Source organism: Triticum urartu, chromosome 3A (assembly GCF_056163025.1).
Source record: "Triticum urartu cultivar PI428250 chromosome 3A, HENAU_Tu73, whole genome shotgun sequence".
In the NCBI taxonomy this organism is placed as follows: domain Eukaryota; kingdom Viridiplantae; phylum Streptophyta; class Magnoliopsida; order Poales; family Poaceae; genus Triticum; species Triticum urartu.
In genome coordinates this window covers 59853380-59871554 of record NC_141875.1, presented here as the reverse complement: position 1 = coordinate 59871554, position 18175 = coordinate 59853380, and the positions used below count along the sequence as shown (strand labels likewise).

At 42.9% G+C, this 18175-nt stretch overlaps 1 protein-coding gene across 1 annotated transcript; it reads left to right on the top strand.

Annotated features, from left to right (window-relative positions):
- Positions 1 to 4147: 4147 nt before the first annotated feature.
- LOC147978531 (uncharacterized) lies at positions 4148 to 4700 on the top strand. The gene is made up of 2 exons (XM_087514784.1): positions 4148 to 4309; positions 4389 to 4700. Exons 1-2 carry the CDS (start codon positions 4148 to 4150, stop codon positions 4698 to 4700), a joined length of 474 nt encoding a protein of 157 aa, XP_087370910.1.
- The last annotated feature ends 13475 nt before the right edge of the window (positions 4701 to 18175 follow it).

Sequence of the window (18175 nt, the reverse complement as noted above, 5' to 3'; positions counted from 1 at the left end):
AGCAACGAACTGCACATCTTATGGCAAGTACCGCAGTACGCGGTAATGGGAATGTCTGAGGTGTTGATGTACGTGCCCCTGATGGACTTCTTCCACGTGGAGATGCCCGACGGATTCAAGAGCTTCGGGTGCGCCTCTGCTTGACGTCCGAGGCGATCGGCAATTACATGAACGATGCCATCATCACCGTCATCAACAAGGACACCTCCATTGATGGTCGTCCGGGCTGGATCCCCCTCCCCCACTGACTTGAACAAGGGGCAGGTGGACAAGTTTTTGTTCATGCTGGGCGTCCTACGCATGGATGTAGCTATGTGTACTGCTGAGGGGGCTATTGCCCCCTCCCCCCCGGCGGCTAGGGTTGGAGCCCCTCGGTTGCCCGCGTGGGGGCGACGAAGAGGAGGGGACATACTAAGAAACTTGAGAGTACAGTTCTCTCGAAACCGACGAAATGTATCTACTTTATTATTACACACCCAGAAGTCTAAGAAACACCACAAAAGACTAACACTCCTGCCCCTTCTCGACGACTGTTACCTTGGCCGTTACATGACGTGCATCATTTTCCAAGCAATCTTTGCCTTGGTAAGTCCTATACTACTCGAGATCCATCACCCTCCACCGCCGCCGTGCGAACAGGCCCTCACACTGCAGGGGGTCGAGCTTCTCGCGCTCTTGTCGCGCCTGTACCTGGTCTATCCGGTCGGCTGCGGCACAACGCATATGCGATGCGCGTCGCACTCCAATATGGTGATGGGTGTGTTCTACTTCGTGATCTACCTGATCGCCTTCGGCTACAGTGGATATGACAAAAACATACCAACTTTCGGCGCCGATCAGTTCGACGACAAGCAGTCTAGGACAATATTTTTTCACTACTTCTACCTGGCACATACTGTGGCCTCCCTCTTCTCCGACACCCTACTAACCTACTTAGAAGAGAATAGCCAATGGGCGGTAGCCTTCATGACCTCCGGCACCGTCACGGCCATGGCGTTACTGTTGTTTACCGCCACACAGAGCGGTGCGACAACCTGATCGGCAGCTTCTGCCAAGTCGTCTTCGCTGCCTGCCGGAACCGGAAGTCCGGCGTGTCGTCGGACTTGCAGATCCTGTGCAAGGGCGACGGTGCAAAGAAGCTAGCACACACTTCAGGCCTCAGGTCAGCCTGCCCTCCAGCGGGCAGGCTAGCGAATCAACCGATACGTAACTAGCAAATCAAGGTAGGTTGGGTTAGTTGGAGGGGAACTTTTGGTCTATGGGGACATATACACTCTATATGGAAAAAAATTAGTAATTCAACAAAAAGTCAAAAATTCCTGAAAATATTTTTGAAATAAACTTGACCTTCTATTGTACTCGTGAGAAAAAAAAATCCACGAAAAAAATATTCCTTTGACTTCTTTTCAAAAAAGAGAAATTTTTGGCTAAAATAGTGTGAATAGTGACCTATAATAGCAAATAATTTTGTCTTTTTGCTGTGAGGTCAACTTTTGTTTTTTTTCGTCAAGATTTATATACTAGTGCAAAAGTAAGTCAAGTATTTTGTCAAAATAGTTCTTACCTTTTTTGACTTTGTATTAAAATATTAAAAAATAAATCCCCATATAGGGTGCATATACAATCAGGAACACAAGTGTATTTCCCGGGTTAGTTTGGTTTTACTAACTTGCGACCGGGTTAAAAGGGAGCTCTACTCGGCGCGTGAGGTGCCCCGCCCCCGGGCGGACTCTCTAGCCCTACAAGTGCCCTATTGGGCCGGCCATGTGTGGGGCGGCGCACGCCCTATATTTTTTCGTTTTTGGGTTTTACTTTTTTTCTATTTTTTTATTTTATGGTAAAATAATTTGGCATAAAAAAATTAAAATTTAAAATGACTGCAAATTTTTAAAACAGTTCCTCAATTCAAAACAAGTTCATGATTTAAAAAAAATGAATATTTTTTAATTTGAATGAACATTTCTATGAGCATTTTTAATACTGACGAACAACTTTTTGTATTTGATGAAATTTTTTTGACCTTGATGAACAAAATTTATATTCAGGAACATTTTTAGAAAAATGATGAACACATTTTTTATTGAATGAATAAATGTTGAATTTGATGAACAAAATTTGTATTCCAGAACACTTTTGTGAAAAAAGATGAACATTTTTTATTCAATGAATTTTTTTAATTTGATGAACACTTTTCTGAAAACAGTGAACAAAAACAGAATTTGATGAACATATTTTTAGTTCGATGTACAAATTTTGAATTTTGATGAACATTTCTTAAATCCGATTAACACTGTTGAATTCTTGATCATTTTTTAACACGGCTGAAGATTTTTTTATTTTATGAACAAAAAATTGTTCACAAATTTTCCACTGGAGATGAAGAAGAAAAAACGGAGATGAAGAAACATTAAAGAAAAAAGAAAAAACTGGGGGACCTCATGCCCGACATGGGCTAGCCCAGTAGGCGCACAAGGGAGCAAGGGGGCGCCCTATGCACCATATAGAGTCCCGCGGGTTAGAAGGTGGATCTTATTGACGCGCGTGTGCGTCCTTTTTCAATTTTTCTGTTTGGTTCCTTCTTTCCTTTTACGTTCGTTTTTCAAAAAAAATAATCCTGGTTTCTTCTCTTTATTGCATATTATATAAAAATTTCACCGTTTATTAGAAAAATGTTCAACACATCTGTAGCTTATCTATGCTGGTTGTCAAAAAAATCTGTGCTGGTTATGCTTATCTCGATCGAATAACCACATTCATAGGTTCGCAAGCTAGACTTGCACGCACAGGTTGGCCCAGGAGGCGCGCCCCACCCTCTAGTAGTTTCTACGGCTACGGCTCCAGCACGTCCTCCGGCCGGGCGCTGTAAGCCCAACCCCTACCCCCCTCCCTCCTCGCTCAGCCCCAAATAAATTGGACTGTGTAATTAGTCTCGATCGCTGCAAATCAGATTGGACCGTGGCCCGCGTACGGTGGCGATTGGTTTGATTTGGCCTCGTTTAATACATTATTAGACTCTGCGCGACCCTTGTTTTTCCTCAAAAAAGAGTACTATGGCCCTCATTGTCCTAAAAAATGAAGTATGGCCCTTGTTGAGTAATGAAATTGGGGGATTTTGGCCTATTGCCTGGTGGGGAAATTTATAATATGCTTGATTTGGATGATTGTTGGCAATAATTGGTACTATGCCAAATATTGGCATCAAATTTGGCATTGCCAATATTTGGCAAGTCTTAAAAATTGCTATTGCCAATATTTGGCAAGTTTTTGATGCCGACGCATGCCAATTAGTGGCAAGTCTAAAAAGTGGTTAGTAATTGATTGGCTACCTATGTCAAATGTTGGCATCAAACCGACTAGCCTTTTTTTTGCTCAACATGACAATGGACTATGACGACACCCTTTCATGTTTGTGGTAATCACTCATTGGGTTTAGTAAATTTCATCATCAGATATAAGGTTTGTGCACTGCACTCAGTAGGAACAACTTTATAGGTGTACAGGAAGTCCAGTTTATGTCACTTTTGCCTGCTGAACCATGTTGTTCAAGATGTAAAATTAATCTTCATGTACAGATTGTCATCTTACCTACTGAACCATGTGCAAACATCTCCATTTTTTACATACTCAACCATGTTTCCACTATTTTGGCACTAGGGCATTTAACATTGTTGATTGAATTGTTACTGTCCAGATACTGCTTTAGTACACCTTCGTTTCAGATGGATAATCATCTTTTACTTACATTGTTGCGAATTGAGTTTAAGGTTAATTATCCTTTTGCCCTCAGTGGTGCGAACCGTGCTCAGTTTTGCCCTAAGATGCGAATCGTGCTCAGTTTTGCCCCTAGTCCGTGTGCACCAACTCATTCCGTGAACTCTGCCGTCTCCGTCAGGTCAACCTTTTGACTCGACCCTTACAGGTGGGACCAGGCGGCAGAGATGCCCTAGATGATCAGACTGTTGCACGCGTGGCTTGTGGGACCCAGCAGAGAGCCGTTGCGGGTGTGCTATATAAGCGGGCGACAGACAGCGGCGGTGACCACGGCGACAGAGAGCACGACGGTGACCACGGCGAGAGGGAGAGCGACAGTGGGAAGCTAGTTGTGGAGGGCGCAGCGGCGTTGAGATCCCCTTCGGCTCCGAGCTCCATGTCTTCCTCAAGCTCCCGCGCCACCTCGCGGATGCAGAGCCGGGCGCGGGTGGACATGCCTGTCTTCGTCTGTCCGCGGTGCGGGGCGGGCGTTGATCGGAGGGTTTCTCACACACCGAGGAACCAGAATCGTCCGTTCTACGTGTGCAGCGAGAATGGGGTAAGAATCGGGGCAATTGGATCATTTTCGTGGGGCGGGATCTTTGAGCAATGGGTTGATCTGTTTGGCATTCATGCAGGTGAAATGCTTCTTTCTTTGGGTCGATGCTCTGGTCAAGACTCTGATGAATGAACTGCAAGAAGAGCATGAAGAATGGTTGTGCATGCTGCCACGAACGGCAGTGGCCGCAGCACGAGCTCCAGAAGAAGAGATGGAGGGCGAAGCACGCACTGACAGAGAGCTAGTTGTTGAGCTTAGGATGTTGAAGAAGAAGGTTAGGAAGCTTGAATATCAAGCACAAATACCAATACCCATTTGCAATTACTTTTGGGCATTTGTAGGTATGGTAATCGCACTGGTTGTAATGTTGAAATTGTATGGAAAAACATGAATTATGGAGGAATTTCTAAGCTTGAAATTGTATGAGAAATTCACCTAGTTTAAATGTTGGTCAAAGTTGTTTAAATGTTGAAAAAAAGAGAAGAAGTGACCTACATTTAAATATGTTGAAAAAAGAGAGAAGAAATGAGGAATTCAGAAACTTTTGATCAATGAAATGCAGCTCTCTTCTCTGCCTTTCTGTCAAAAAAAAGGGTTCCTCTGTGGGCCAAATTCAGAACGTAGAGCCAAGTGCAGGCTAGACTAATGGGCCAACTGCATCCAATTAGGCCCATTCGGGGGTTCTCTTGCGTGTTTTTCTGTTTTTATTCTGATTTAATTTAGGCAGTAAATCATAATGCTGAAACTTTTTGTGGAAGCTAATTGAATTATTCCAGAGCCAAACAATTAAGTTTATAATTTTTTGAAGCTGTTAAATATTTAATAGCAATTTAATTACTCCAATTCAAATACACCGTGGTTTAAATCAAAGACCAAAATGTCATGGAAAATGGGCCTCAGCTCTGGTAGAGGTTTACACCTGGTGCCAAAATTAATGAACATTTTGAAAGGGCATTAAATTGAGAAAAAATAATTTGTCTAAAAAATGAGGGGTGGAAAATGCACAAAAAATTGATGCGACTGGGGACTCGAACCCAGGACCACGTGGGTTTGTGGCGTTTAGGGCTATGCTGGTAACCGCTAGGACAGATGGAAAGACTTTGACATGGGTAGGGAAGGAAGGTATACATAGTGAGACCGTGAATGTTTGCACACGCGTGAGAGTGGTTTTCCTTTGTTTTGCACTGAAATTTTGGAGGGTTGGAAACATATGTTTGCACTGCCACATGATTTTGGTTAGAGTGGCACTTGGTTTAGAATTTAAAGGGAATAAATTTGCAGGTTAGTTCATGACTTGTTTTTTTTGAATGAAAGAGAGGGCTTCTCAGCCCCTCCAATTTTCATTAATGAAAACCACAAGTTCTTGAACTTCATGACTTGGTTTAGGGAAGAAATGATATGTTTGGGCACGGACATTTTTTAACACACATAATAACTTCGATAGATAAGATGCAACACACCGTACCCTTACATTAGGCAATAATAACTTGGACCCATAAGTTCACGGACACGACACGACACGACACGCACGACATAGAAAAGCAACAAAATAAAAACGATAAAACTAAAACATGACGAGCTTGACTCTGGGCTCGCACCCCTTCTTGAACATCTTCCTGTTGACCTCCTTCTTCCACCTTGGCCGCACGCCCCTTCAACACCGTCTTCAACTTCACACATCCTCCTCCTCGTCGTAGGGAAGGGGGTGCATTTGGCCTGGAGTGGGGAAGATGCTCTCGTAGTTGGTGTAGATGCTGTACACCGTGAAGAAGATGGCCTCGCAGCCACACCAAAAGACTTGGCTGAGGAGCTCGCGCACGTCAAATGGGTTGGTGAAGGTGACCGTGAGCAGTAGGAGGATGCTGCCGCGGTCACGAACCTCGTTGAGGGTGAACATCCTAGGCAAGCCCCGTGGGAGGTGGGCATAGCCGGCTCTGAGGAAGGCGTGGGTGAGTTCGACGAACCCTCTCCACCTTGAAGTCACCCACACACGAAGCTCCCTCTCCACGAGCACGCTCGGTGGGTAGCGCAGCTCCGGCACGACAAGCGGATGATTGAAGGTCAGCCCGTTGAACTGCATCTTCACTTGGTCGCTTGGAGAGGGCTCGCTCTCTTGGGTGTTTGAAGTTGGAGAGAATGGATCGGATCTGGCTTGTGGCTGGGAGAGGAAGAGAGGCACCCCATTTATAGGCCCGTGGGTAGCAGAGGAAGTCAGGAAGGGATGAGAACGGTGCCTGTGTGAATCCGGACGCGTGTGTGTATCCGTTACGTCTTGGATCCTTAAATTTTTGCACAAAAACGATGCATGGGGCGCGTGCGTGCATCTGAATCACTGCATAGGGAAGCTCTTTGACCGGGCGCGTGCATCTGACTCGCTGCCGTAATCTGAACCACTGCCGTAATCTGAAACAATGGCCTAACTCTGAATCAATACGTGCATGGCCACCTAGCTCGCCTAGCTCGCATCGTGATACGTCTCCAACGTATCTATAATTTATGAAGTATTCATGCTATTATATTATCTGTTTTGGATGTTTATGGGCTTTACTAAACACTTCTATATTATTTTTGGGACTAACCTATTAACCGGAGGCCCAACCCAAATTGTTGTTTTCTTGCCTATTTCAGTGTTTTGAAGAAAAGGAATATCAAACGGAGTCCAAATGGAATGAAACCTTTGGGAGAGTTATTTTTGGAACGGAAGCAATCCAGGAGACTTGGAGTAGACGTCAGGGAAGCTTCGAGGAAGCCACGAGGCAGGGAGGCGCGCCCTACCCCCCTGGGCGCGCCCCCACCCTCGTGGGCCCCTCGTGGCTCCCCTGGCCGACTTCTTTCTCCTATATATGTCCATACACCCTAAAAACATCGGGGAATACAATAGATCGGGAGTTCCGCCGCCAGAAGCCTCTGTAGCCACCGAAAACTAATCTAGACCCGTTCTGGCACCCTGCCGGAGGGGGGAATCCCTCTCCGGTGGCCATCTTCATCATCCCGGTGCTCTCCATGACGAGGAGGGAGTAGTTCACCCTCGGGGCTGAGGGTATGTACCAGTAGCTATGTGTTTGATCTCTCTCTCTCTCATGTTCTTGAGGTGGTACGATCTTGATGTATCGCGAGCTTTGCTATTATAGTTGGATCTTATGATGTTTCTTCCCCTCTACTCTCTTGTAATGGATTGAGTTTTCCCTTTGAAGTTATCTTATCGGATTGAGTCTTTAAGCATTTGAGAACACTTGATGTATGTCTTGCATGTGTTTATCTGTGGTGACAATGGGATATTCACGTGATCCACTTGATGTATGTTTTGGCGATCAACTTGCGAGTTCCGTGACCTCGTGAACTTATGCATAGGGGTTGGCACACGTTTTCGTCTTGACTCTTCGGTAGAAACTTTGGGGGAACTCTTTGAAGTTCTTTGTGTTGGTTGAATAGATGAATCTGAGATTGTGTGATGCATATCGTATAATCATACCCACGGATACTTGAGGTGACATTGGAGTATCTAGGTGACATTAGGGTTTTGGTTGATTTGTGTCTTAAGGTGTTATTCTAGTACGAACTCTAGGATAGATTAAACGGAAAGAATAGCTTTGTGTTATTTTACTATGGACTCTTGAATAGATCGACCAGAAAGAATAACTTTGAGGTGGTCTCGTACCCTAAAATAATCTCTTCGTTTGTTCTCCGCTATTAGTGACTTTGGAGTGACTCTTTGTTGCATGTTGAGGGATAGTTATATGATCCAATTATGTTATTATTGTTGAGAGAATTTGCACTAGTGGAAGTATGAACCCTAGGCCTTGTTTCAACGCATTGCAATACCGTTTACGCTCACTTTTATCATTAGTTACCTTGCTGTTTTTATATTTTCAGATTACAAAAACATATATCTACCATCCATATTGCACTTGTATCACCATCTTTTCGTCGAACTAGTGCACCTATACAATTTACCGTTGTATTGGGTGTGTTGGGGACACAAGAGACTCTTTGTTATTTGGTTGCAGGGTTGTTTGAGAGAGACCATCTTCATCCTACGCCTCCCACGGATTGATAAACCTTAGATGATCCACTTGAGGGAAATTTTTTACTGTCCTACAAACCTCTGCACTTGGAGGCCCAACAACGTCTACAAGAAGAAGGTTGCATAGTAGACATCGAGCTCTTTTCTGGCGCCGTTGCCGGGGAGGTTAGCGCTTGAAGGTATTTCTTTAGATCTTGCAATCGAATATTTTTGTTTCTTGTTTTATCACTAGTTTAGTCTATAAAAGAAAATTAAAAAATGGAATTGAAGATACCTCATATGCTTCATCTTTTTAATGTCTTTCGTGAAAATAAGTATTCCGATAATTGTGCCAAAGTGTTAGAAGAAATGCATTAAAATATTTGGCACTAAATCTTTGAATTATGAGCATGATTTCAATGTTGTTAGTATGAATTCTTTGAATATCCATGATGCTAATGATATGCAAAGCCACAAGCTTGGGGATGCTATGTTTGATGAAGATGATATTTTTTGTCCCCCAAGTTTTGATGAGCAAATTTATTTTGATGATAACATGCCTCCTATTTATGATGACTATATTGATGAAAGTGGGTTTGGAAGAGTGTCAACTTTAGGAAGTAATGATCCCACTATTTTGGAGGATGTTGAATCTTATTGTGATAATTATGAAAGTGGGTTTGGAGAGGTCATGACTTTAGTTAATGTTAATCCCACTATTTTGGAAGAGTGTCAACTTTGCATGCTTGTAGATCATGAAAAGAATGCTTTATGTGATGGTTATATTGTTGAATTCATTCATGATGCTACTGAAAATTATTATGAGGGAGGAATATATGCTTGTAGGAATTGCAATAATATCAAGTTTCCTCTCTATGTTTTGAAAATCTTGAAGTTATGCTTGTTTTACCTTCCTATGCAAGTTGATTCTTGTTCCCACAAGTTGTTTGCGCAAAAAATCCCTATGCATAGGAAGTGGGTTAGACTTAAATGTGCTAGTAATATTCTTCATGATGCTCTCTTTATGTTATAATTCTTATCTTTTATGTGAGCATCATTGAAATCATCATGCCTAGCTAGGGGCGTTAAATGATAGCACTTGTTGGGAGGCAACCCAATTTTATTTTTGTTCATTGATTTTTGTTCCTGTTTGGTAATAAATAATTCATCTAGCCTCTGTTTATATGTGGTTTTATGCTTTTAATTAGTGTTTGTGCCAAGTAGAACCTTTGGGAAGACTTGGGGAAAGTCTTTGCGATCCTGCTGTAAAAAACAGAAACTTTAGCGCTCACAAGATTTGCTGCCATTTTTTAATGGAGAGTGCTATTTAGTTAATTATTTTTGAAGATGATTAATAGATAAATTCCTCACGCCCAGCTATTTATTTTAGAATTTTTGGGGTTCCAGAAGTATTCGAAACCTACATATTACTACAGACTGTTCTGTTTTTGACAGGTTCTGTTTTTTCGTGTGTTCTTTGCTTATTTTGATGAATCTATGGCTAGTAATAGAGTTTATGAACCATAGAAAAGTTGGAATACAGTAGGTTTAACACCAATATAAATAAAGAATGAGTTCATTACAGTACCTTGAAGTGGTGGTTTGTTTTCTTTTACTAACGGAGCTCACGAGTTTTCTGTTAAGTTTTGTGTTGTGAAGTTTTCAAGTTTTGGGTAAAGATTCGATGGACTATGGAATAAGGAGTGGCAAGAGCCTAAGCTTGGGGATGCCTCGGAAGGCATTCCCTCTTTCGTCTTCGTTCATCGGTAACTTTACTTGGAGCTATATTTTTATTCACCACATGATATGTGTTTTGCTTGGAGCATCGATTTATTTTGTTAGGATTTGCTTGCTGTTATTTACAACAATGTTTTGCATCTTTTATTTCAATAAAAGTGGCATTGATGGCCTTTACTATGCCTATTTTACAAGTCTACATGTTGCTGTTTGAAAAAACAGAAAGTTTACCACTGTTGCAAAAATTCCCTAGAAAAGTCAGAATGTGATAAAATGTTGAAACCTTTTGCATAATAAGCTCTGATAAATTTACTACAGTGGGAATTTTCTTTCATAATTTTTGGAGCTAGGGAAGTATGGATCTTGCTGCATTCTTCACAGACTGTCCTGTTTAGGCAGATTGCTGTTATGTTTGCACTGTTTGCATATGTTTGCTTGTTTAATGATTCTATTTGAGGATAGGACTATTAAATATGCGGAGGCATTTAATATGCAATGTTGATTAATAATTTTAGTGATTTGCTACAGAAGAGTATGATAAGGTTTTTGCATTGGTTTATACTAACTTATCTCACGAGTCCTTGTTGAGTTTTGTGTGGATGAAGCTTTTGAGATTTAGGGAGACCGTGATATGAGAGGAATTAAGGAGACACAAAATCTCAAGCTTGGGGATGCCCAAGGCATCCTAAGATAATATTTCAAGAAGTCTCAAGCGTCTAAGCTTGGGGATGCCCCGGTTGGCATCCCACCTTTCTTCTTCAACAACTATCGGTTAGTATCGGTTGATCCTAAGTTTTTGCTTCTTAACATGATGTTTGCTATTCTTAGATGTCATTTTATTTTGTTTTGCTTGCTTTTTGAATAAAGTATCATCAAGATCTTAAATTATTAAATGGGAGAGTCTTCACATAGCTAAATAATTATTTAACTACTCATTGATCTTCACTTATATCTTTCGGAGTAGTTTGTTATTCATTCACATGCTTCACATATATCCTATGAGTAAATGGTTGAATGAATTGAATATAATAAATCTGAAATTATATATGTTTCATATGCTTATCCCATGGGGAGTAATGACTTCACATATAAGAAGTAGAGGTGGTAAATTTATTGAAGGTTAGCAAACATTGTATTGGTCACTTGAACAATTCATGAAAGAATATTGAGGGAAGAGAGATTTCACATATAAATATACTATCTTGGACATCTTTTGTAATTGTGAGCACTCATTAAAATATGACATGTTAAAAGGTTGATGTTGGACAAGGAAGACAATGTAATGGGTTATGTTTTCTTATATCTGAAATAAAGTATATTGTCATGGATCATTCAACATGCTGAGCTTGCCTTTCCCCCTCATGCTAGCCAAATTCTTTGCACCAAGTAGAGATACTACTTGTGCTTCTAAACATCCCTTAAACCAGTATTGCCATGAGAGTCCACCATACCTACCTATGGATTGAGTAAGATCCTTCAAGCAAGTTGTCATCGGTGCATGCAATAAAAATTGCTCTCTAAATATGTATGATCTATTAGTGTGGAGAAAATAAGCTTTATACGATCTTGTGATGTGGAAGCAATAAAAGCGACGGACTGCATAATAAAGGTCCCTATCACAAGTGGCAATATAAAGTGGCGTTCTTTCGCATTAAGATTTTGTGCATCCAACTATAAAAGCGCATGACAACCTCTGCTTCCCTCTGCGAAGGGCCTATCTTTTATTCTTGTCTTATACCTTATGCAAGAGTCACGGTGATCTTCACCTTTCCTTTTTACATTTTATCCTTTGGCAAGCACATTGTGTTGGAAAGATCCTGATATATATGGAAAGATCGGGGAACACAATAGATCGGGAGTTCTACCGCCATAAGCCTCCGTAGCCACTGAAAACTAATCTAGACCCATTCCGGCACCCTGCCGGAGGGGGGAATCCCTCTTCGGTGGCCATCTTCATCATCCCAGCGCTCTCCATGACGAGGAGGGAGTAGTTCACCCTCGGGGCTGAGGGTATGTACCAGTAGCTATGTGTTTGATCTCTCTCTCTCTCTCTCGTGTTCTTGAGGTGGTACGATCTTGATGTATCGCGGGCTTTGCTATTATAGTTGGATCTTATGATGTTTTTCCCCCTCTACTCTCTTGTAATGGATTGGGTTTTCCCTTTGAAGTTATCTTATTGAATTGAGTCTTTAAGCATTTGAGAACACTTAATGTATGTTTTGCATGTGCTTATCTGTGGTGACAATGGGATATTCACGTGATCCACTTGATGTATGTTTTGGTGATCAACTTGCGAGTTTCGTGACCTTGAGAACTTATGCATAGGGGTTGGCACACGTTTTCGTCTTGACTCTCCAGTAGAAACTTTGGGGCACTCTTTGAAGTTCTTTGTGTTGGTTGAATAGATGAATCTGAGATTGTGTGATGCATATTGTATAATCATACCCACGGATACTTGAGGTGACATTGGAGTATCTAGGTGACATTAGGGTTTTGGTTGATTTGTGTCTTAAGGCGTTATTCTAGTACGAACTCTAGGATAGATTGAATGGAAAGAATAGCTTTGTGTTATTTTACTACGGACTCTTGAATAGATCGATCAGAAAGAATAACTTTGAGGTGGTTTCGTACCCTACAATAATCTCTTTGTTTGTTCTCCGCTATTAGTGACTTTGGAGTGACTCTTTGTTGCATGTTGAGGGATAGTTATATGATCCAATTATGTTATTATTGTTGAGAGAATTTGCACTAGCGAAAGTATGAACCCTAGGCCTTGTTTCAACGCATTGCAATACCGTTTACGCTCACTTTTATCATTAGTTACCTTGCTGTTTTTGTATTTTCAGATTACAAAAACATATATCTACCATCCATATTGCACTTGTATCACCATCTCTTCGCCGAACTAGTGCACCTATACAATTTACCGTTGTATTGGGTGTGTTGGGGACACAAGAGACTATTTGTTATTTGGTTGCAGGGTTGTTTGAGAGAGACCATCTTCATCCTACGCCTCCCACGGATTGATAAAACCTTAGGTCATCCACTTGAGGGAAATTTGCTATTGTCCTACAAACCTCTACACTTGGAGGCCCAACAACGTCTACAAAAATAAGGTTGCGTAGTAGACATCACATCGCTCGCCTCGCTCGCATGCACGTCCTAAAGGAAATATGCCCTAGAGGCAATAATAAAGTTATTATTTATTTCCTTATATCATGATAAATGTTTATTATTCATGCTATAATTGTATTAACCAGAAACATAATACATGTGTGAATACATAGACAAACATAGTGTCACTAGTATGCCTCTACTTGACTAGCTCGTTGATCAAAGATGGTTATGTTTCCTAACCATAGACATGAGTTGTCATTTGATTAACGGGATCACATCATTAGGAGAATGATGTGATTGACTTGACCCATTCCGTTAGCATAGCACTTGATCGTTTAGTTTGTTGCTATTGCTTTCTTCATGACTTATACATGTTCCTATGACCATGAGATTATGCAACTCCCGTTTACCAGAGGAACACTTTGTGTGCTACCAAACGTCACAATGTAACTAGGTGATTATAAAGGTGCTCCACAGGTGTCTCCGAAGGTACTTGTTGGGTTGGCGTATTTCGAGATTAGGATTTGTCACTCCGATTGTCAGAGAGGTATCTCTGGGCCCTCTCGGTAATGCACATCACATAAGCCTTGCAAGCATTGCAACTAATGAGTTAGTTGCAGGATGATGTATTACGGAACGAGTAAAGATACTTGCCGGTAACGAGATTGAACTAGGTATTGAGATACCGACGATCGAATCTCGGGCAAGTAACATATCGATGACAAAGGGAACAACGTATGTTGTTATGCGGTCTGACCGATAAAGATCTTCGTAGAATATGTGGGAGCCAATATGAGCATCCAGGTTCCGCTATTGGTTATTGACCGGAGACGTGTCTCGGTCATGTCTACATTGTTCTTGAACCCGTAGGGTCCGCACGCTTAAGGTTTCGATGACGGTTATATTATGAGTTTATGAGTTTTGATGTACCGAGTTCGGAGTCCCGGATGAGATCGGGGACACGACGAGGAGTCTCGAAATGGTCAAGACGTAAAGATCGATATATTGGACGACTATATTCGGACATCGGAAAGGTTCCGAGTGATTCGGGTTTTTTTCGGAGTACCGGAGAGTTACGGGAATTCGCCGGGGAGTATATGGGCCTTATTGGGCCATACGGGAATAGAGGAGAGAGGCCAAAAGGAAGGAGGCGCGCGCCCCCCCTCTGGTCCGAATTGGACAAGGGGTGCAGCCCACTTTTCCTTGTTCCTCTCCCCCCTCTTTCCTTCTCTCCTACTCCAACAAGGGAAGGATGAGTCCTACTCCCGGTGGGAGTCCGCCCTCCTCCTAGGCCGGCCGCCTCCCTCCCTTGCTCCTTTATATACGAGGGCAGGGGGGCACCCCATAGACACAACAGTTGATCATTGATCTCTTAGCCGTGTGCGGTGCCCCCCTCCACCATAGTCCTTGATAATATTGTAGTGGTGCTTAGGCGAAGCCCTGCGACAGTAGAACATCAAGATCGTCACCACGCCATCGTGCTGACGGAACTCTTCCCCGACATTCGCTGGATCGGAGTCCGGGGATCGTCATCGAGCTGAATGTGTGCTAGAACTCGGAGGTGCCGTAGTTTCGGTGCTTGATCGGTCGGGTCGTGAAGACGTACGACTACATCAACCGTGTTGTGCTAACGCTTCCGCTTTTGGTCTACGAGGGTATGTGGACAACACTCTCCCCTCTCGTTGCTATGCATCACCATGATCTTGCGTGTGCATAGGATTTTTTTTGAAATTACTACGTTCCCCAACACGTCCGCCTCCCTCCCGCCCATGCAAACCCACGTCGCCTCCCTTCCCATGCATGCAGGCCTGGAAAGACTGAGACGGGCTATTAACTGCGGTCTCAGACCCAGACAATGAGACGGCCCAACGGTCCATCCAGCGCGCCCGGTACTTGTTGAGAAAAAACAATCTCCCAGCCAAGCAGATTGCATCTCGCGGATCGCCCCCCTCCCGCCCGCAGTTTCCTTCTTGAAGGGTTAGATCGACGGTCCTTGATCGCCGCTAGGATTAGATGGACGGTCCTTGTTCAGCGCTAGGGCTAACGGGCTTTGGGAGGGGTTTGGAGCAGTCAAAGATAGGTTTGACTAGATTTCAAATGAGCATAATAAATTAAATAAAGATCAGAAAAATGAAAAACCTGCACACATATTCTTCTTATGTCATGTACTAATGATTTAAGTTGATAAACAAGGTTTACATACATTTAAACGAAAAGTTCATGTGTCTTGTGTGATATCTCAAGTATCTCAAACTCTCTTATATGAAGTGAAGAGAAGTGTTTTGGGGAAATGAACATGAAAATTTCAAAAAACTCACCACATCTTCATTTTGGAGTGACTAAGAAGGATCCAGGCTTAGTTTTTCATTTTGATGTTTTAGACTTGTTTAAATCTTGGTCAAAGTTAAGTTTGACCAGAACTCAAATGAGCAAAACAAATTAAAAAAAATCAAAAAATGGAAAAACCAGTACACATATTCTGTATATATAGAATATATGTGTAGGAAAGTTATTTGGCTGATTTAGACAAGGTCGAAAAAACCTTGCCTAGAAATGAGGCTGTTTACCCTACCTTTGGACCCCTCTTTTTAGCACTTTTTCATGAAAATTTCAAAAACCTCACCACAGCTTCATTTTGGAGTGACTAAGAAGGATCCAGGCTTAGTTTTTTATTTTGATGTTTTAGACTTGTTTAAATCTTGGTCAAAGTTAGGTTTAACCAGAATTCAAATGAGCAAAACAAAATTCAAAAAATCAAAAAAAAAGGAATTCCAACATCCATATAGCATGTCAAATTTGAAGTTCTAACATAGGTCCAACATCATTCAAACATAGTTCTAACATAGGTCCAACATCATTCAATATAAATACAACATTATTCATAATGTTTCATAATTATTCATAAATAGCATTGGGGCTTCTATTTGTTCCTTGAGCTTCTTGCCATCACTTTGCTCCTCGTGCACCTTGTGCTCATTGCTTCTTCTCTTCTCCTCTTGGTTGTCGGTACCTTGCGCATCTTCTTCAAACCTACCACAGAGCTGTGCAAAATATAAAGGGTAATGAGATCATGTCAAGTGATAAATGTACAGTAGTATTTGCAAGATTTACATACCTAGTAGAACTCACAACAACAGAAGGTTTGTCACCATTTGGAGCCTCACTTGGATCACCATTTGGAGCCTCACTTGGATCACCATGATCACCATTTGGAGCCTCACTTGGATCACCATTTGGAGCCTCACTTGAATCATCATTTGGAGGATATTTTGGATCATCATCAAAATCATGTGGCTGTTGACCATCATCATTTGGAACCTCGTCAAAATCCTCATCTGATGCAACCGACTATTGCCCATAATTTTCATCATCTGTTGAGGCAACCGGCTGCTGACCGACATTTTCATCGAAGCCTTCATCGAAACTCTCTCCAAACGCTGGATCTACTGTGTTATCACAATACTTACCGAAATGACCAGACCTCGCACACTGTGACGCCCCCGATTTGACCGTACACTAATCATGCACGCAAATGTGTACGATCAAGATCAAGGACTCACGGGAAGATATCACAACACAACTCTACAAATAAAATAAGTCATACAAGCATCATATTACAAGCCAGGGGCCTCGAGGGCTCGAATACAAGAGCTCGATCATAGACGAGTCAGCGGAAGCAACAACATCTGAGTACAGACATAAGTTAAACAAGGTTGCCTTAAGAAGGCTAGCACAAACGGGGATACAGATCGAAAGAGGCGCAGGCCTCCTGCCTGGGATCCTCCTAACTACTCCTGGTCGTCGTCAGCGGGCAGCACGTAGTAGTAGGCACCTCCGGTGTAGTAGGAGTCGTCGTCGACGGTGGCGTCTGGCTCCTGGACTCCAGCATCTGGTTGCGACAACCAGAAAGGAAGGAAAAGGGGGAAAAAGGGGGAGAAAGCAACCGTGAGTACTCATCCAAAGTACTCGCAAGCAAGGAGCTACACTACATATGCATGGGTATCAAATGGAGTAAGGGTATCATATGTGGACTGAACTGCAGAATGCCGGAATAAGAGGGGGATAGCTAGTCCTTTCGAAGACTACGCTTCTGGCAGCCTCCGACTGGCAGCATGTAGAAAAGAGTAGACTGAAGTCCTCCAAGTAACATCGCATAGCATAACCCTAACCGCTGATCCTCCCCTCGTCGCCCTGTGAGAGAGAGATCACCGGTTGTATCTGGCACTTGGAAGGGTGTGTTTTATTAAGTATCCGGTTCTAGTTGTCATAAGGTCAAGGTACAACTCCAAATCGTCCTGTTACCGAAGATCACGGCTATTCGAATAGATTAACTTCCCTGCAGGGGTGCACCACATACCCCAACACGCTCGATCCCATTTGGCCGGACACACTTTCCTGGGTCATGCCCGGCCTCGGAAGATCAACACGTCGCAGCCCCACCTAGACCAACAGAGAGGTCAGCACGCCGGTCTAAACCTAAGCGCCCAGGGGTCTGGGCCCATCGCCCTTAGCACACCTGCACGTTGCGAACGCGGCCGAAAGCAGACCTAGCCTAGTGGCCTTCCAGACCAATCCGGCGCGCGCCACTCAGTCGCTGACGTCACGAAGGCTTCGGCTGATACCACGACGCCGGGATACCCATAACTACTCCCGCGTAGATGGTTAGTGCGTATAGACCAAATGGCCAGACTCAGATCAAATACCCAGATCTCGTTAAGCGTGTTAAGTATCCGCGAACGTCGACCAGGGCCAGGCCCACCTCTCTCCTAGGTGGTCGGAACCTGCCCTGTCGCTCCGCCTCAAAGATCCACTCGCGGGTGCTCCTCAAGCCGACCCGTCTTTAGTCACCACATGTATCATGTACAAAGTATATAGTATATACCCGTGATCAACTCCCGAGTGATCACGGCCCGATAGTATAGCATGGCAGACGGACAAGGATGTAGGGCCACTGATGATAAACTAGCATCCTATACTAAGCATTAGGATTGCAGGTAAAGGTAACAACA

Bases quoted from the DNA above. Each gene is read 5' to 3' on its own strand.
- LOC147978531 (XM_087514784.1), top strand. From the start codon at position 4,148: ATGTCTTCCTCAAGCTCCCGCGCCACCTCGCGGATGCAGAGCCGGGCG. The intron at 4,310-4,388 runs GTAAGAATCGGG...GCATTCATGCAG, and splicing joins ACGTGTGCAGCGAGAATGGG to GTGAAATGCTTCTTTCTTTG.